At 60.9% G+C, this 19379-nt stretch overlaps 1 protein-coding gene across 1 annotated transcript in view; it reads right to left on the minus strand.

The window, feature by feature from the left end:
• Positions 1 to 2987: 2987 nt before the first annotated feature.
• The window catches only part of Abcc6 (ATP binding cassette subfamily C member 6), a 35303-nt gene continuing 18911 nt past the window's right edge, over positions 2988 to 19379 (minus strand). Inside the window, exons 15-27 of the mRNA XM_077106122.1 lie at positions 17157 to 17451; positions 15868 to 15943; positions 14375 to 14495; positions 13442 to 13649; positions 11610 to 11920; positions 10416 to 10615; positions 9654 to 9780; positions 8526 to 8627; positions 7586 to 7732; positions 6079 to 6237; positions 5834 to 6000; positions 3391 to 3585; positions 2988 to 3096 (exon numbers count right to left, since the gene is read on the minus strand). Coding sequence (XP_076962237.1) covers positions 2988 to 3096; positions 3391 to 3585; positions 5834 to 6000; positions 6079 to 6237; positions 7586 to 7732; positions 8526 to 8627; positions 9654 to 9780; positions 10416 to 10615; positions 11610 to 11920; positions 13442 to 13649; positions 14375 to 14495; positions 15868 to 15943; positions 17157 to 17451 — 2217 coding nt within the window. The remainder of the gene's footprint in view (positions 3097 to 3390; positions 3586 to 5833; positions 6001 to 6078; positions 6238 to 7585; positions 7733 to 8525; positions 8628 to 9653; positions 9781 to 10415; positions 10616 to 11609; positions 11921 to 13441; positions 13650 to 14374; positions 14496 to 15867; positions 15944 to 17156; positions 17452 to 19379) is intronic.

The raw sequence follows: 19379 nt of genomic DNA on the forward strand, positions 1-19379 counted from the left end.
CTCCCAGGGAAGTGCTTCCGTGTCTTGAAGGCTGGGGGTGGGGTGGGGCTGAGCTTTCTTGCGCACCTACTGCGTGCCCAGCTCTGGGCTCTGTGTCTGCAAAGCTCCCACTAAGGGGGGTCCTGGCCACTTTCTCCACCCTAGCCCTCTTTCAGATCTGATGCCAATTCGGTACTTTCTCCAAAATATGCAGGATCTAACCACCTTTTGGGGGGTAGGGTATCAGGGGTGGAACCCAGGGTGCTTAACCACTGAGACACGTCCTCAGCCTTTTTTACATTTTTAAATTTAGAGATAGGACCTCCCTAAGTCGCCTAGGGCCTCACTAAGTTGCTGAGGCTGGCTCTGAACTCGCGATCCTCCTGCCTCAGCCTCTTCCGGAGCCGCTGGGATGACAGGCGTGGGCCACCTGCCCGCCCAGCCACTTCCTTCTCCCTCTGCTGCCACCCTGTGCCAGCTGCCTCCCTCTTGCTCTTGTGTCCCCACTGGGGCTTCCTCGGTGACCTCCTGGCTTCTGTCCCTAGCTGCCACCCTCCTGCCTGTTCACCCAGCGCCATGGCGACCCACAACACCAGGAGCTGATGTGGGCTCCTGCCCGGCCTGCCCCGAGGGTCATCCCGGCCAGGGTCATCCTGTGTGGGGACAGAACAGAAGAGATAAAACCCCTGACCATGCCCCGCGCTGAGGACACACGTGGACCCTGTGGGATCCGTCACCACACACAGGGGGCCCTAGTGCCACGTGTGTGCGAGGTGTCGGGAAACAAGGCGGACTGCACGACCCAAACCCCTAGATCCAGGGGGAGAGGGGCACTCTGCTGCCGTCCCCAGGGGATCCTAGGGCGGAAGGGGCCCTGGCTGAGCGCAGATGCCAGACAGCCCAAGAGGAGGCAGGGCCACCTGAGGGTCAGGGGGCCAGGGAGACCCTGCTCACTAATTCACTCTGGGTCCCAGTCTTCTCATGTGACAGGGTCTCGCGGCCTCACCGGGCACATCCGTGAAGAGCCTGTAAGGGCCGCGCTGTGGCTCACACCTGGAGCCCCAGGAACTCGAGAGGCTGAGGAAGGAGGATCACAAGTTTGAGGCCAGCCTCAGCAACTTAGACCCTGTTTCAAAGAGTTAAAGGGGCTGGGGATGTGGCTCAGGGTAAAGCACACCTGGGCTCAGTCCCCAGTACCAGAAAACAAGAAAGAGCTGTGGGAGCAGTACTGCCCAGGTCCTAGAACCTCTCATCAGGGGCCAGCCACAGTGTCCAGCTCCTTTGGCTGGGCTCGCCGTGTGGCAGCACTTGAAGCAGTGTCAGGCACAGGTATGTGTTTGTGGGGGGAGGGGACCCTGTGGCTCTGAGAAGCCTGCAGGGACAGGCCCACTGACCAGGGGCCTCTGACTGTGTCCTTGCTGACCTATCCCTGACCCCTCCACCAGCCAGGCCCCACCGGAGGAGCCTCTGGCAGGGCTGCTACGGCCTGAGTGGCCTCCTCACGGCGGGAGCCAACAGCAGCCTGGTCAGTGGCTCCAGGGCTTCCAGGTGTCCCCCACGTGGCTCTCTGGTCCACGATGGAGACTCGGGTGGCCCAGGAGCCACCCCAGCTGAGTTTGCCAAACCCACAGCAGCCTCTGCCTGTGACCACTCGGCGGGGCACTAGGGGCTGATTCCCGTGTGCCCTTCACACCTGTCTGTGTGACCTTGGCCGGCAGAGAAGAGCAAAACGCCCCCGCAGGCCGCCCCTTCTCTAAAGCCGACAGGCCGAGGGCTGGTGTGAGCTCGGGTGATGGAGGGACCCGGGAACAAATCCCACTCTGCCACTTACAACCCTGGTGACCCTCTCCCCTCTCCCACCTCAGGCTCCCCGTCTGCAAAGCGGAGCTGGGAACGGGTCCACAGCACAGGTCGGTGACTGGACAGGGGGCAGGGAGGTCATCGGAGGGACCCGGCCCACGTCTTGGCAAAGGGGGACCGGAGCTGTCACTGAGACGTAGAGCACCTGTCCTGAAGGGCAGGGCACAGACGTTTCATCAGGACCAGGCCCGTGGCCTGCGCTGGGGGACCAGGCACCCAGTCCTAGAGACAAGGCCTTGGGCATGTCCCCGCCTGGTACCAGCACAGCCATGTGCATGCCCCAGGGGTGACTGATGGCAGCAGGACAAGACAGGTGACCCGACACCGCCCCCAGGGGACAGATGGCAGTATTTGGAATTTTGTCACCATGATGGAGGGACATGCTGTTGGCATCTGGCAGGTGGAGCCCAAGGAAGCTGCTGCACATACTGTGCCGAACAGGACGCCCACGGGACGGCCCTCCTCACTCCTGGCTGATGCTGCTGCCATCATGGCTCTAACAGTCTCTACCACAATGGAAAACAGATCAGCAGGCGTCGGGGCCGTGGGTGGGGGGACTGCAGAATGGCCGCAGGAGGGGTCCTGGGTGTGGGAGGACTCCATTTCCTCACCAGGGAGGTGCGCGTGGGAACCCCATGCACCCACGAGCAAAACTGAGGTGTGAACCGGAGCGGGGTCGGAGCAGTGTCAAGTCCTGCTTGGGATCTTGCACCAGAGCTTGGCAAGATGTCACCCCCCTGGGAGAAACAGGGCAGGAGGCACGGTGATCTCTCCATATTCCTTCTTAAAGTGGCCAGTTAGATCAGGATCATCTCAAAATGCGGTTCATTTGGAAAAAGTTGCACGCACCCCAGCCCCAGCCCCAGGGAGTCTGATTTAATCCACGTGGGTGGGGCCTGAGCGCGGGGCTGTCCGTGAGCTCCCAGTGAGTCTGGCGGCCAGCCGGGGCTGAGGGGCACTGCCGTCTGACCCCAGGGTGGGCAGGGCGGAGTGGACCTTGCCCGGGCTGCCCTGGAGCTTGCGGGGTCCATGTGGGTCTCAGTCCGTGACAATTGGCACCTTCTCTGCCTATTTCCCTCCGTAGCAGTCTAGACTCCACACCACGGGGAGCCACTGACGATGGCCAGGGGACAGTTGAGGGGTCTGGCTCAGACCAGGCCGGACTCCTGGGCGAGCCTGTAGAATAGGCCCTTGTGGGCCAGCAGCTGGGCTGGGCTGCCGCTCTCTGCCACCTGGCCCTTGTCCATGACCAGCACCCTGCAGGAGAGAAGACAGGGTAGCCCTGGTACCCCGCCCAGGCAGCTCTGCGAGCCCCACCCTGCTCCAAGGCTTGCTCCCCAGAACTCCGACCTCCCGAGCCCCTTCCTGACCGGTGTGACCACGTTGGAAGCCGGTGTCTGGGGCTCTTCCCTTCCCCTCTGGGCATCAGTACTGCCCGCTGCCTGCCGGGCCCTTCCCGGTGCACCCCAGAGCCCTTCCAGCTCCTCACCCGACCCATCCCCCCTTGGTCCCCTGTGATGGTGCTCGAGGGCCCCCCAGAGGGCACCCTACCTGGCACAGTCCATCACCGAGCGCAGGCGGTGGGCGATGAGCAGGACCGTGCATTGGGCAAACCAGCCCCCAAGGGCCGCCTGCATCTGGAGCTCGGTCCCCGGGTCCACGGCGGCCGTGGCCTCATCCAGGATGAGGATCTGGGTTTTCCGGAGAAGGGCACGTGCCAGGCACAGGAGCTGCTTCTGGCCCACGCTGCAGGGAGGGGACAGTCAGCTGGAAGTGTTTGCTGCAGGTCCCAGTTCATAGAGCCTGCCCACAACCGGGTCCCTGGGCGGCTGCAGGAGTAGGCCTACGTGGCCTGTCCCCAGGGTGAGCCTGGCGTCCCCTTCCTTCTGTCTTTGAGCAGGCTGACTGTAGGTCATTCAAATCCAGAGCCTCGGTCCCCCGCCTGTGACAGGGCTACTCTCTCTCTCTATCCGTGGCTATTTCTGCTCCCTGGTTTACATCAGGCAGGAGACCCCTCTGGGTGTCACGCAGACATTGACCACATCCGTGGGTCCTGTTCTCTGCTTCTGGCAGAGGAGGACACAGGCCCAGGGAGGTCACAGTGTTGGCTGCTGGTGGAGCCAGACTCTGACCCAGGATCTCTGACTCATGGACCCTCCCCGGGTCAATCCTACAAAAGTGGGTGCTTGTCAGAGAACCTCAGCGTGCAGCTGCTGCTTGATTGTAGATAGGGAAGTACAAGTTCAAGGTCACACAGCTTGTGAGGCCCTGGACCCAGGAAGGAACTGGCCTCTGGGGATTCGGCCTGGCTGGGTTTTTCCTGCCATGCTTGGCTTCCTGCCTCAGTAAACCAGTTGGTCCACATAACAGGGCCTCATTATTGTTATTATTATTATTGTTATTATTATTATTATTATCATTTTGGGTGCCAGGGATTGAAGCCAGGGGTGTTCTGTTGCCAAGCTCCACCCCCAGCCCTTTTTATTTGAGACAGGCTGACCTTGAACTTGCAAGCCTCCTGCCTCAGCTTGTGGAGTCACTGGGATGGCAGGCATGTGCCTCTTCAGAGAGTCGGATCCTACTATGGCCATGTGAGCCCCTGGTGCCTGGGCCTTCCCCAGCCTCACCACTTACAAGCTGGGTGGCCCTGGGCAAGCCTCAGGCCTTGGCTTCCGGCTCTGGGATGGGATCAGTGAGAATGTGTCTGAGGATTCAGATGATGACTGTCCTGTCCTGCAGATCACGCGGTTTCACCCACTTGCTCCCCCCCCCCCCGGGGTTGGTACCGTCAGACACGTCGTACCAATGAGCAGACTGATACCCAGGTCATTAGATGATTTGCCTGTAGTCCTACATCTAGAAGTGGGGGAGCCTGGATCTGAACCCAGGCGTCTGACCCACCAAGATAACGCTGCCTGAAGCCACCGCACCACAGACCTTTCCCGACACCCTCGGGACACGGGGTTTAAATGCAGAACATCTCGGTGTGCAAACATCTCTCCACCTGTGTTCACAGCATAGTTATTCCCAGTAGCCAAAAGGTGGTGACCACCCACACATCCACACCTGTTGTCAGGTAAGCAGATCAACTGGGGTCTTCTCACACAAGGGAATGTTATCCAGTCTTAAAAAGGAAGGAGGTTCTGGGCTGGGGCTGGGGCTGGGGCTGGGGCTGGACTCACACATGTGAGGCACTGGGTTCAAAACTCAGCACCACATTAAAAAAATAAATAAATAAAATAAAATTATGGTGTTCATCTACAATAAAAAAATAAAAACGGAAAGAGACTCTGACCCCAGCTACAGAGGAACGTCAAGGCCACTGTGCTAGCGAAATAAGCTGGGCACCAAAAGCCCTTCCTCTGAGTCCACTCACCTGAAGTACGGGGCTGTCAAACCCACAGACGGGGCAGAGTGGCGCTGGCTGGGGGAGGGGAGATGGACCGGGGAGGTGGACAGTTGGGGGAGGGGAGATGGACCGTTAGAGCTTATGGAACAGAGTTTCCTTTTGCAAGAGGAGTTCTGAGACCTGTGGTGTGAGTGGCTCTTCGTGCATGGCGTAATGACGGGCTCTGTCCTGAGAAAGGCACATCCCTGCCTACAAACCCCAGGGTGGCCTTGCCGGAGCTAAGACCCTGTGACGTCACCAGGGGACACCGCGGGACCTCCGTGGACTGGGGCTGGCCGACTGGCAGCTGTGCTCCGCACTGCAGAACTGTGCATTTTTAAAGGTTGAGATGAAACAGTTTTGTTATGTGTTTTGATCACCCTTAAATATTTTTTAAAGAAAAGGCTGACACCTGACATCACCGAGCCCCGGGGGCCATGAGGTCAGCGCCAACATCAAGGACATCTTGGTGGCCAGATAAATACCGAGTGGGATAAAGACTTTGCAGGAACTTGACCCTGCGAACGGTGCCGAGGGTTCGGGTCCCGGGTGGGGCATGGAGTTCTTAACGGGGTGACGGTCCCTCGGGGGCGCGGCTGGCCGTACCTCAGGTCGTCTCCCTGGTGGGCACACTGGTACTGCAGCTGGCCGGGCAGGCTGGCCACGAAGGCCCTGAGCTGCACCGTCTCCAAGGCCGCCCAGATGGCTTCGTCCGCGTGCTCCTGCCGCAGGTCCAGGTTCATCCGCAGGGAACCGGGGAACAGGACCGGGTCCTGGCGAGGGGCGGGGCGGCGGTCAGCGGGGCCGGCCACGCCCACCCACTGGGCCCCCCCTGCCCCCCAGGGCCGCACCTGGGGGATGACGGTGATCCTGGACCGCAGCGCGCGCAGCCCCACGTGGGCGATGGGGACCCCGTCGATCCAGACCCCGCCCTCAGCGGCCTCCTGGAGCCGCAGCAGGCCCCCCGCCAGCGAGGACTTCCCGGCGCCCGTCCTGCCCACGATGCCCACCTGCCAGGGAACGGGAGGACGGGGCCTGCTCGGACCAGGCCTGGCCAGAGGAAGGCCAGGTCGCGGCCACCTCTTTGGAAGAGACCTCCCCCGCGCTGACCGTCCAGTGCCATCCCTCGGGCACCTGGGTGGCCACCGCTCCGTGGGCCCATCCGTCCAGCCCCGCTTCCTCCTCTCTCCCCGCCTCACCCCGAGGCCCCCCGACCCATCCACCTACCTCCAGCCTTTCCTCCCTCCCTCCAGCCAGGCCCTCCCTCCCGCCCACCCTCCTGCCCTGTCCACCCGCATCCTTCCCTCTGACCATCAGTTTGTCTGTCCCCGTCCTTTCCCTCGTCTTACTCTCTGGCTACTACTCAGTGCCCGACCTACGGTGGGGGGTCAGTGCTGTTTAGAAAATGACATTGGTGGGTCCTCCCCCCCAGAAATCTAAAAGTCCCTGCTCCTCACTGGTCACTGTCCCTTCTTGGAAACAGTGGGGTGAGCTGGCTCAGGGGCACAGCAGCTGGGGGGAGGCAGAGGGCGCCCTGCATGCTGCCCTGTGGGGTTGGTGGGGCTCGGGGGAGGCCTCGGGGAGGAGGGCATGCTTGGGTGGGGCCTTGAAGGGTGAGTAGGAGTTCGGGTCGGGGAGGACCCCAGGTAGAGCAGGCTGATTTCACAGCACCCTGGGCCCAGCTGGCCCAGAAGCAGCTGCCCCATCGAAGGTGGCTCAGCCCTGGCGAACCGAGGGCAGCAGCTGGGGAGTATTGACCAGCGGAAGGACATTCTCAAAGGCAGACCCCGGAGACCAGGTTGGAGGAGGTGAGAAGGGAGGCTGGGGGCTCCGCAGGGAGGCTGAGCAGAGTGGCCGGGAGGGAGGAGCATCGACGAAGGGTCCACACTAGGCGTCTGTAAAGTAGGACCCTAGCGCCCCCTTGTTGGGCCGTGACCACGCCACTGTTCGGTCACCCAGTGTCACGTGTCCATGGGACTCGCTGGGTCCTTTCTCTGGGCTATGTCAGCTCTCACAGTGACTCAGAGGTCAGCAGTGGTGCTCCCGTCCTGTAGACGTGACATGACTGGCCCGGGCTCAGGCTGGCCAAGCGGCAGCCATCCCGAGCAGACAGAACCGTGTGAACAGAAGGTTGGGCTCTGCCCGGCACGTAGTAGGTGTTCAGTTAAGGTCAGCAGGAGAAGGAAGAGAGAGGCTCCTCTGGGACACCAAGGTGGCCTGGGGAAGTCCCCCCAGAGCAGATTTGGGGAGGATGAGTCCAGTGAGGAGGTGGAGGGTGTGGAAACAAGAGCCGGTGGGGACATGGAGGCTGGAGCCGGCCTCCGCGAGGGTGCTGAGGGTGCAGGGAGAGGCGCTCACCTTCTCTCCCGCGTGGATCTTGAAGGTCACACCCTGCACAGCCAGCGGGAGCTCGGGTCGGTGTCTCAGACCAAAGTTCCGGAACTCGATCTGTCCCCCGCGAGGCCAGGGAGGCCGGCCTGGGCAGGAGGGCAGTCTCCAGGGAGCCTGCCGAGGAGGGACACGGGGTCAGAGAGGCTCCCTGCAAGGTTTCTCATGGCGGCCGCCTCCCTGCGCCTGCTTCGCCCCCCACAAGGTGGCCACGTGTACTGCTGTTCTCAGAGATGTCGAAATCAAGCCGGGAGACAGCAGGGCCATGGCAGATTACATGTGGCATCCCAGAAATATTCAGGGGCAGGAGGGGACGCTCCCCTTTGTGTCTTTGAAGGATCAAGACAGCGCGGCGGGGGGATTGGCCCTGCCTGTGCTAATCCTGTGACCTCAACAGATCCTTGCTGACCCCAGCAGAGCCTTGGCTTCATCTGTGAAATGGGTCAGACGCTAAGAGCAGAGAACCCGTCCCGAGTGTCCACAGTGGGTGGAACCCAGGCTGACTCTTCCGGGCAGGCTCTGATTGGCTCTCCTGGGACAGGGGACATCGCGGGACATTACTGTTCTGGGTTCTGAAGTTGCTAGAACGTTGCTATCGTGTTTCTCCAACATCACTGTCTTGGCGCCATGTTGCTATGGCGCTGTTGCTAGGTAACTGTTCCTATGATGGAGTGACGTTGCTGGAGTGTGCCTAGAACATCGCTGTTCCTGTGCCCCGGTCCCCTGTCACTCAGACGCCCCTTGCTGAAGGTAGGAAGCAGGATTTGATGACCTTAACTACTGCTCTTGCTCTGTCCCTCACTCCAACCTATGGTTGCGGGGCTAGTGACAGAGAAAAGGGTAGAGACTCCAAAGCCCACTGCAGACCTGGTCCTGGGCCCTGCCCGGTGCATCCAGCTGCCCCCCTCACCTCCTTGGCTGTGCGGGCATAGTCCTGCACGCGCTCCACGGACACGATGCTGTTCTCCAGGTCTGTCCAGTTGCGAACCACCCACTGCAGAGTCTGGGTCACCTGGTGCAAGAGGACACCTCAGCCAGGTGTACCCCAGGGCTTCTCCCAGCCCTCCTCCCTCCCCACACTGCCCCAAGATCGGGGCTGGGAGGCTGGATTCAAGGAATAAGGAACATGGAGAAACGGGGCTCAGGACCAAAGGGATGGGATTTGGCCTCCCCCCTGCCTTAGTGGAATCATACAGAGCAGAAAGAAACCCTCAGACCAGAGAGGGTGCACGGCTCTCTCAAGGACACACAGCATGAGTCAGGTCCAGATTCCGTCCCGACAGCTTCCCCAGAGGGCGCCCGGTGATTCCCAGTCATACCCAGAGCCACTCCAAGCTCCTCAACGAGGGCCCGTGGTCAGTTCCACGCTCGGCCTGCCCGTATCTCCCTCCCCCACCCCACACTTGCCACCGCACCCCCTCCAGCCACACCTGGCTTATTGCTGAGCCTCCAACACATCGGGGATGCCCCTTGGGGCCTTTCCCCTGGGACCCCTTCTGCCTGGACCACTACCCCGACGCTCTCCAGCTTCCTGTCCCCCACAGAGGGTCCTCAGGGCGTCCCTCCCAGCCTGTGGAAGTGGACACACTCCTCATCCTCCCGCCCCCAGCCGGCTTTCCCCGTGCCTCCTGGAGGGGGCCGGGGCAGGGTTAAGTGAGTGACTGTTGACCAAGCTCTTAGGACAGCACCTTGCTCATGATAGACCCCACTGAGGTCATGACCTGACATTCCTTATTCAGAGTTAAAATGTCAGTGCTCTGGAAGGGCACTCAGTCTCTGTCCCAGCTCTGGGCAACGTGGGGCGTGGCGGGAGTGCCGTCCGTTCTCAGGTGACTCCCGCGGGAAGGCCCTGCCTGAGGTCTGGAGCGGTACCAGAATTCCCTAACCGCCTGCTGGAGGGGCTGGGGGGCTAGACGGCCCCACTGGCAGGAGTCTGTCCCCGCTCTGCCCTGGCCGGAAGCTGTCAGGATGGAATGTGGACCTGAGTCATGCTGTGTGTCCTTGAGAGAGCCATGCACCCTCTCTGGTCGGGTGGTACCTGGAGGGCGGCCGAGACAGAGAAGCCCACGATGCCGGCGCTGAGGTGGGCCTTGCTCAGCGCCGCACACATGGCGGCCACGAACACCAGCCCGTTGCCCAGGAGCTCCATGTTGGCAGCCAGCCACCTGCAGAGGGAGCAGGTGACAGCAGGGTCAGCCGGTGCTCTCACCTCGGGGACCTGCTTCTGTGGGCGCAAGGACTTGTTATCGTGGGTTGGTTCCTGACCTTCCGCGTTTACGATCTATAACACCTGCTTTGTGGGATGATGGGCTCGAGTGAATACAGGTGGCTCAGAACAGCAGCAGGCACATGGTAAGCGTGTTACAAATGTCACCGCTGGGTGCTTATTTAATCCTGTCACCGCCCTGAGGTGGCTCCGGGTTGGTACATGAAGCTCGGGGAGACTGCGTAACTGGCCCAGGAACATCCAGCTAGTAAGTGGCAGAGCCGGGATCTGAACCCGAGACTGTGCTCAAAGCTTGGAGACCAGGGATGCTGAGCAGCTCCTTTGTTGCCAAGGCAACAGAGACTGGTCCAGTTGCCTGGCAACCGGGCTCCTTCCTCTGAGTCCCGTTCCCTGGCTGTGGGGGACTCGGACCAGGCTCCGTACGCTCACCGTGTGAGCCCAGAGGCCGTCCAGGGTGTCCAGCCTTGGCTTCAGGAGCCCTGGCCGCTCTAGCCACATGGCATGACCCCAGGTCTCCCCCTCTGCAGACACCGATGGCTTACAGGGTCTTCTCTGCCCCCAGGGTCTTCCTACCTGTCGACCACCAGTCGCGGGAAACTGACCCTCTGGTTTTCGTCCACGAGAGCGTCACTCTGAGCCACAAAGGGGCCCTGGGCGCCGAAGGCCCTCACCACCGTGCTGCCCTGGAACGTCTCGGCCACGTGGGAACACACAGAGGAGTGGCTGGCCGACTCGAGTCGTCTCAGCTGGCATGAGGTGGCCACATACAGGCTCTGAGGCAGGATGGGGAGGGCCGGGGAAGGGAGAAGCCAGAGACACACAGAGATGGCTTCCAGAGGCCCAGGGAGCCCCAAGCGCAAGACTCTAGACCAATCTCTGTTACCAGCTTACTGTGTGACCTGGGGCCAGTTTCTTGCCCTCTCTGGGTTCCCATCTCCTTGCGGAATCAGAGTGCCAAGATCCTTTTGAAAATCATCTGGGGAGGTTTGAAAACCTCAGGCCCCAGAACGACCCAATCAGGAACTCTGTGACATCCCCTCAGCTCGTTGCCTTTTAAAAGCCGAGGTTCAGACACCACCAACCTCGTTTAAGAGGCTCACTACCCAACACTGAGGTCAGCCTTCCTTTAAGGGAAGGTCCTCCTGGGAGCAAAGCCAGTCGGTCAATCCGATGCGCCGGGTGATCCCGGGAGTCACACCCCAGGCTGCGCGCCATGCATGGTATTTGGTTGCGGGGGCAGGCTCTGGGCATCTGCTGAATACCAAGCCCGAGTGCCTACAACCGGGCGGCCCTCCCAGCTCCTGGCTGATCCGGATGCTGCTCCTGGCTGATCCGGATGCTGCTCCTGGGGCTGCGCGTTGAGACCCCAGAGCGCAGGTGTCTGGGGGTGGCTGGGGCACACCAGGGTGCAAGCCACTGCCACTCCTGTCTGGTCTTTTGTTTAGGCCAAGGCCAGGGGTGTCCGGTCCCGGCCATGGAAAGAGTCTAGCCTAATCCAGTCGGCGCGGAGGCCCTGGGGTCCCTGCCCGCTCCCAACGGGTGGAGAGGAAGCCACGGCAGCGCATCCCAACAGCAGGACACGGTCAGACACGAGGTGGTTGGGGAGCTAGGGAGCCTCAGCTGTTAGACATTAGACCGTGGGGACCGTGCCCTGGGGTTCGTCCAGGGCCAGCCCAGGGGCCCCGCTGGACGGACCCCCTCACACTGAGTCCTGCCCAGAGACGGGGCTGGCCTAGGTGGCCTCAGCCGTCCCGGGAGCCTCCCTACCTGGAGCCCCGCGTACAGGACCAGCAGCGGCAGGATGGCCACCAGGGCCAGGGGCGTGGCTGTGGACACCGCCAGGCCCGCCTCCAGGAGTCCGAAGGCAGAGATCAGCAGGGACCGGGCCTTGTCGGGGATGTCCACGTCCACCGTGTCCATCTCCTTGGAGAAGCGGTTCAGCAGGTTCCCGACGGGCGTCCGCTCAAAGAAGCCGATGGGTGACCGGGCCACGTCCCACAGGAGCCCCCGGAAGAGCAGGCGGGACGCCCGGATGCCGCCCAGGACCACGGCGGCCGTGGAGGCAAACAGCCCGATGGCTGGAGGGAGAGAAGGGAGCGCGAGGCCCAGCCCTGGAGGCCCCCTCCCCGGGTCACCACCTTGTGACCCGGCCTTGATGAACCCCCTTCCAGGGGGTCGAATAGCGTCCCCCCAGACTCCTGCCGACCCAGAACTTCAGAGGGAGCCTGATTCGGAAAGAGGGTCTTGGCAGATGTGATTAAAGACCATCCCGGACTTGGCGCGGGGCCCTAGGGAAGATGATGTGAAGACAGAGGTGGACACGGGAGGGACATGTCCACCAGGCGGGGACGTGGCAGCCACCAGAGGCCAGGTCAGGGGCTTTGGTGGGCTGGGGTCCTCCCTCAAAGGCTCTCAAGGTGCCAACCCTGCTGACACCCGTCCCGCTGTCCTGAGGGCTCCGAGTTCCCGCCCTGGTACCAACGGTTTCCCAGCAGCCCTCGGGAGATGACTGACAGGTGCTCGGCCGGGGGACGGCACCTGGGACGGGGTGCCCACGGGGCTGGGAGGCTCTGTCACCTCCTGATCAAACAACGGGCGGATGTGAAAGATTTTCAGAGGGAACGTGTCCCCCAGACGGGGCTTTGCATCAGTCCCAGGGCTCGGCTGGCTGCCGACTGCCTCGCTCTCGGATCCCTCGGGGCTGACGTTTGCCTGGAGCAGTGCACGCTACACCCAGCTCCAGGAGCAGGTAGGTCCCCGAGTTCTTGGGACCAGAAGGGTCCTCACGCTTCCAGATCTGACATCCATTTGATGGCGGGGGTGGGGGTGCGAATAAGGGCCACCCAGGGGACCCGGTGGCGACGGTTGGCTACACCAATGATAAAACTGCATCCTCGTGAACACGTCCACGTGTGCAGGTGACCCTGGGCACCTCTGAATACCGTCAGCGCACTGCCCAGGCCAACCTCCCTGCTGGGACAAGCTGTCATTCCACAACGCGTCACCACCAGGAGAGGTCAGGCAGAGGGTGCGAGGGTCTGTCCCCGTTATTTCTTACAACTGCGGGTGAACCTGCAGTCGTTGGAGTAGATACTTCATTTTAACTGATTGGTTTTGGGTACTGGGATTGAGTCCAGGGGTGCTTAACCTCCGAGCCAAACCCCCAACTCATTTTAGTTTTTATCTTGAGACAGGGTCTCACTAAGTTGATTAGGGCCTCGATAAGTTGCTGAGGCTGGCCTCAAACTGGCAATCCTCCTGCCTTAGCCTCCCGAGTGGCTGGGATTACAGGTGTGCACCTGCACCTGGCGGGCTTTCAATATTTGAAGAAAGGGGGAGGTGACAGTGGCCCTGGCGTGTGTGTTAGGAGGGGTCTGGCTTGGGAGGGGACAGAGCTGCCCTCTGCTTGTGAGGAGCGGCTGGGAGAAAGTCTGAGGATTCCAGAAAAGGCACGCTGTGTCCTGCCAACCGCTCCCGGGACTCCAGCCCCGTCTTAGGGACACAGGTCTTTCTTGGTCCTGGGACACACTACACGGGGGACAGGGAGCCCCACGCTGCAGAGCAGGAGGGGGAGGAATGGGGGACGCGGGCGGGGGTACCTTGGAGGCAGCCGAGAAGCGCGAAGACCCAGCCCCGCAGGGCCGTGTGCTCCTGCCGCCCGGCCTGGATGGGGTCGTCCGCCCACAGGCTCAGCCAGTAGCCCTGGCAGAAGGAGGCCGTCTGCTGGCACAGGAAGAGGAAGAGCGTGTAGGCGCAGAGCGGGGCGCCCACGGCCCGCAGGTAGGTCAGGTACACGGCGGCCTTCACCTGCAGCACACGAGGCCCAGGCGGGTCAGGCAGGCGGATGACCGCGGGCCTCAGTGCTCCCCAGGAGGCCGCCCTCCTGCAGGCCTGGGGACCCCCTTCCACTGTGGACCCCAGGGGCCCGCGGGAAGCTCAGAGGTGACTGCTGGGTGACTTCCGGGTGGGAGGATTTCCTTGAACACCTCCTTGGGGACAGGCACGTCTCTCTGCTCACTCCAGAGGAGGACATGGAGGACAGAGCGTGTCCCTCCTCCATGGCAGAGACCCTGCCCCCGGTGGATAAGCAAATGGACCAAGAAGGAGTGAATGGGCGGGTGGGCAGATGGATGGATGGAGGGACAGGTGGACAGACAGACAGAGGGCGGGATGGGGTGACAGAGGGTGGGGGACGAATGGAGTGGGCCCATGGTGCATGTGGGTAGACGACGAGGTGGACAGGCAGAGAGGCCGGGAAGGGAGGAACAGCCGGAGCTCTGGATCTGGGCTGCCCTAGATTTCAGTCCCGGGTTGGCCAGATGGACAAGCCCTTCGCTCTCTCAGACTTTAGTTCTCCGTCTCTGAAATGGACCCGTCACTTCTCAGGGAGGCTAAGAGGACGAGAGTCCGGAATCTCGCTTGGACTCAGCAGGTGCTCATTAAAGGTCAGGGTCCTCCCCGGCCCCCGGCCCCCCGCCCCATGCTGCATCTGCGGGGACCCGGGTCTGGGAGAGGCAGCCGCTGGTGGTTACCCGGCCATGCTGCACGCTGTCCTCAGCTGCCGGCCACCCTGCCCTCTCAGGGCCGTCCTGGAGAACTGCCATCTGGCCCTCGGAAGTGGTGGCGTCCCCTCCGGGGGTCGACCTGACGGACCTGTCATTTAGCAGGAAGGAGGACGCGTCAGCCACTCTCCCGTGGTGGGGCCACCCAGCCCAGCAGGTAGGTCACCACCGAGCCCGGGGGCTGGCTCCCAGCTGCCCCCGTCACCCACTGTGGGCCATGCTAAATGCCATCTAGGTCCCCGAGTCACCAAGCCCGCCCTCCAGAGCGGACCTTGTTTTCCTTTTTGCCTAAGATTTGCTGCAGTGGTTTTGCTTCTTCTGTTCACTCTAAGACTTGTCGGTCCAGCCTGGCAGAAGGCCGCACTGCACAATTCAGATGATAAAGAATTTTCTTCTTTTATTTTCTCTCTCTTTCCTTCTTTGTCTCTTTCTTTCTTTCTTGATAGAACCCAGGGACACGCTACCACTGAGCTGCACCCTCAGCCCCTTTTATTTTGGGACAGTCTCACTAAGTGGCTGAGGCTGGCCTCAGACTTGCAATCCTCCTGCCGCAGCCTCCCAATAGCAGGGATCACAGGTGTGTGCCTCTGTGCCCAGCGGGGGCTTCTTGAATGTTCATGTGAGGACGAGGGGCTGACTTAGCCACTCTGTGCCTCGGTTTCCCCAGCTACACAATGGAGATAACGTCTGTCCTGTCTCATCCATGTGCCCACCTGTTACCACCCATGTTGGGGAGTCACCCACCATGTCTCCCCACCCACCCACCCACCGGATCTTGCTGAGGACTCTTGGGCGGGATTGCTTGCTATCTCACTCAGGGGACCTCCCAGGGTGGCTCGGTGGGATGGAGAGGGGGGCCTGTGCCCAGTCTCATACCCCCAAGGACCACAAACCCTCAAGGCCCCCTGCATGTCCCCCCAACAACTGACACTGAAGTCCAGGCGCCTGGCGCCCAGCATCCTGTGCTCTGTTTGGCAAGGTCACCCTCCTAAGAAGGGCACCACCAGGTCCTCTGCTCTCACGGCCCCGGGGTGAGTCCCACTGGGCTCTGGCTGGGGGGGCTGGGAGCAGAGCCTCCTCCTGGTGACCGCTGGTGTCTCGTCACCATTCAGCGCCCAGGGACGCCTCCTGGCTGACCTGACCTTTGCCCGTCTGTCCAAGTGCGACGGCTGGGGCCGGCCAGGCCACGTGGGCCTCTGTCTTGGAAGGCAGGCTGCGTGCTCTGGCCGGCAGACCGCTCCGACAGAGTCCACCCTGTGAACGTGTCCACTTGTCCACCCTGTGAACTGGGCTTCTGGGGACTTCATCATTTTGGCCAGTGGACTGACAGAGTTCTGGGTGCATCGTCCTCCCGAGCAGCTGGGGGCTCTGTGGGCACTCCCGCCCGAGACGCCGCGGTCACAAGCGGGCCCTGCTTCGCGCTCAGCCTGGTCCTCCCGGACCCAGCACCACAGTGGACTCACCCCTCTGGTCCGTGCTCAGGTCTCCTGCCTCCAGGGGAGCCACCAGGGTCACCAGCGCTGGCCACAGGTTCCGTTCCTACAAGGTCAAGGGAGATCTGTCACACAGTGGGGTCCCACCACAGGGTCACTTTGACACTCGGTGCAACGTGACCTTGACCTCTGAGCACCTGTCCCCCTGATCTGGCTCCTGCTGCCTTGGGGGCGTGCTCTCTCTGCACCCCTCTGGGCTCACCAGGACCTTCCATTCCTCGATGTTCCCTGAGCACCTGCCGTGCCCTGGGGTTGGAGGAACAGCACTGAGCAGGTCAAGTGGCCTCCGGTTTCCCCAGTGCCTTTGCTCACGCAGTTCCTTGTACCTGGAATGTCCTTTTCTGACCAACTTGGGCCCAACCTCAGGTGTCATCTCCCCCAGGAAGGACCTCTCCCCCGCTCTCCAGGAGGGGCCAGTAACCAAAGCAGGCTGCTGGGATTTGGGGCCTGTTTGTCACACAGCACTGACCCGGCAGAAACTGACTGATACAAATGGGCAGATTCTATCTTCAAGCTCCTGGGCAGTGACACTGTGTACCAGCAGGGTTCTGAGGAGGGCCGGCCTGTGCTGAGCAGCTGTCTCCAGACAGGTGCCCAGGGAGGGCACGTAGCGCTTTGTGGTTAAAAGCTTATTCCTCGGAGTCCCGTTGCCTGGGCTCACATCCCAGCCCTGCCACGGATAAGCCGTGGGTGTCACACTGACCAGGTCCTCAACTCCTGGACTCAGCGTCCTCCTCTGAGGAACGGAGGCTGCTCCAACCTCAGAGGGGCACTGTGCTCCTTCACCGAACTGTCACCAGCTGCTGCTTGGCGCTCTCGGGGGTGGCCTGGCAGGGCTGGCTTTGCCTGGGGACCTCACTGCTGGCCAGCGGGCTCGGGGTTCTCTGGGGGGTCAGGAGCCAGGGCACCTCAGACCTCGCTCGGCCCGTGAGGCAGCTCTGAGCATGGGCCCTCGGGCCTGAACCCGCCCCACTTCTCCTCTGTGACCTTGAGTGAATGGCATAAAGCTCTGCCTCAGTGTCCTCGTCTGTGAGATGGCAGCGGGGACGCACCTGCCTGGCGGGGCCGTGATGAGAAAGGGCCAGGTGGCCCATGACGACAGCCAGGTGCAGCCTCGGGCTCTGCCTGGGGCAGAGGTACCTCCCGCAGAGCCATCTGCTTCCAGGCCTGGGCCCACACCTACTGTGCGCCAGCGGGACCCTCGGAGCCCTCCCTGGGGTGGCAGGAACCACGACGGAGTCCCCAAAGCCCAGCTCTACCTCCTTGGGCTCCGCCTGCTCGCGGTCTGGCTCCCTCCAGGAGGGCCGCCAGGGCCCCCTTCCTCCGCAGAAGCTCCTGGTAGGTGCCCATCTCCGCAATGGCCCCCTCGGCCAGCACCACGATGCAGTCGGCCTGGGGCAGCACGTGGTGCGTGTGGGTCACGAGGATCCGCGTCTGGGCAGGGAAGGGGGGGTCACGCTCCTGGGCTTGGCCAGTCTTTGGAAGTCCGAGCAGGAAGGGGGCACCCCCAGGCTCACAGCGGGGCGCACGCCCTTTTCCTGTCGCGCCCTCTTTCTGGGAGACATCCAGGGAGAGACACGGAGGGGGCTCCCTCCACCTGGGGACACTGGGCTCATAGGAAACTGGCCCAGGACCGAGGCACAGCGGGGAGGTGCTCAGCTTACCACGGGGAGTTGCCATAGCAACCAGGGGGGGCCCCCGGGACACCATCCTGCACTGAAAATACCCTGACATTGCTCAGGGTGGCACACGGTGGAGCCCGGGCTTCCCCAAGGCTGGTGGCTTGGCTGGCCAGGAGCGGTGACTGCCCACCGCTGCCCAGTGTCACCAGACAGGGCTGGGTCACCCATCACAAGCCAGGCAGAAGTTCCCCGGCCAGAATTCAAAGTGCGGCTCTCTACGGGATGCCTGTCACTTCTGCGCCATCTCGACGCCGCAAGATCTCGAGCAGTTTAACCAGAGATGCCCACACTGAGGGCCGCTGGGCTCAGCAGCTCACAGATCCTTCTCCAAACCGAGCGTGTCTCAAGCCCCAAAGCAAGTCCCAACGACACCCCCAACTTTAAATACGCTCCGGCATCTGATCAGTTCGTCATGGAAGGGAACAACCGGGAGTCAACTGCCAAAGACTGAACAACGACACACTTTTGAAGGACCAGTGGGCCATGGGCGAAATCAGAGGGAAGTGAAAAAATTCCTAGGATCAAGTGGAAACGTAACATCTCAGAATCTGAGGGACACAGTGAGGGCAGGTGTCAGGGGACGGTCACAGCTCCGAGCGCCTGCTCTAAAAAATCAGAGAGACCTCCAATGAACAACCCAGTGGTGGGGTTCAGGGTCTTCGAAAACCAAGGACAGACCCAGCGTAAAAACCAGTAAAAATAACAAGGGTCAGAGCGGGAACTGACCAAAGAGAGGCTTAAAAGAGCAATACTGGGGCGGGGGCTGGGCTCAGGGGCAGCGCGCTTGCCTCGCACGTGGGAGGCCCTGGGTTCGATGCTCAGCACCACAGAAAAATGAATAAAGAAAATAAAGATATTGTGTCCAGGTATAACTAAAAAAAAAAAATTCAAAAAGAGCAATACAAATGATCAATGAAACAATGACCTGGTTCTTTGAAGAGATAAGGAAGGTTGATAAACCCTTAACCAAACTGACCCAGAGAGAATCAGAGATGTCAAGGGAGTATCACAAGACATCACGAAACCCAGAGGATCACCAGGTTGTAGTTTGAGAACTTATATTTCCGATAGATTGGGAAATCTGCATAAAAACTTGATAAATTTCTAGACACACAATCTACCAAATTGAATCAAGAGACTATTTTTAAAACCCCCTAAAGAGATCAATAACAATAAGATGAAAGCCCTAATGGTAAGCCTCCAACAGGGAGAAGCCCAGCCACAGATGGACTCACTGCTGAGTTTCACTAGATCTTTAAAGAATCGACAGCACAGCTCCTCAAACTATTTCATGAAATAGGAAAGGAGGCGAGCACTTCCAAACCCATTCTCCAAAGCCAGCCATCACCCTGAGAACCCCACCAGGTAAGGGCACAATAAAAAAAGAAGATTCCAGACCATCATCCTCGATGAACCCAGAGGCAAAATTCTCAATAAAAACCTGCAACCAAATCCACCAGCACACTGAAAAGATCAGACGCCACGATCAAATTTGGTTCCATCCCAGGAATTCAAGGATGGCTCAACCTCTGAAATCAATAAGCATGACAGAGTAATTTTAAAACGCATACGATCTCAATAGGTGCAGGAAAAGGCTCTAAACAAGATTCAACATCCCTTTATGATAAAAGCCCTGAAAATCCAGGTGCAGTGGTGCACCCCGTGATCCCAGTGACTCCGGAGGCAGGAGGTTCACAAGTTGGAGGCCAGCCTTGGCAAGTTAGGAAAGCCACTGTGGAGACAGCATGGACATTTCTCCAAAGCACCAGAAGTAGAACTACCATGCGATTCAGCTTTAGT

This window comes from Callospermophilus lateralis, chromosome 19, assembly GCF_048772815.1.
Source record: "Callospermophilus lateralis isolate mCalLat2 chromosome 19, mCalLat2.hap1, whole genome shotgun sequence".
In the NCBI taxonomy this organism is placed as follows: Eukaryota; Metazoa; Chordata; class Mammalia; order Rodentia; family Sciuridae; genus Callospermophilus; species Callospermophilus lateralis.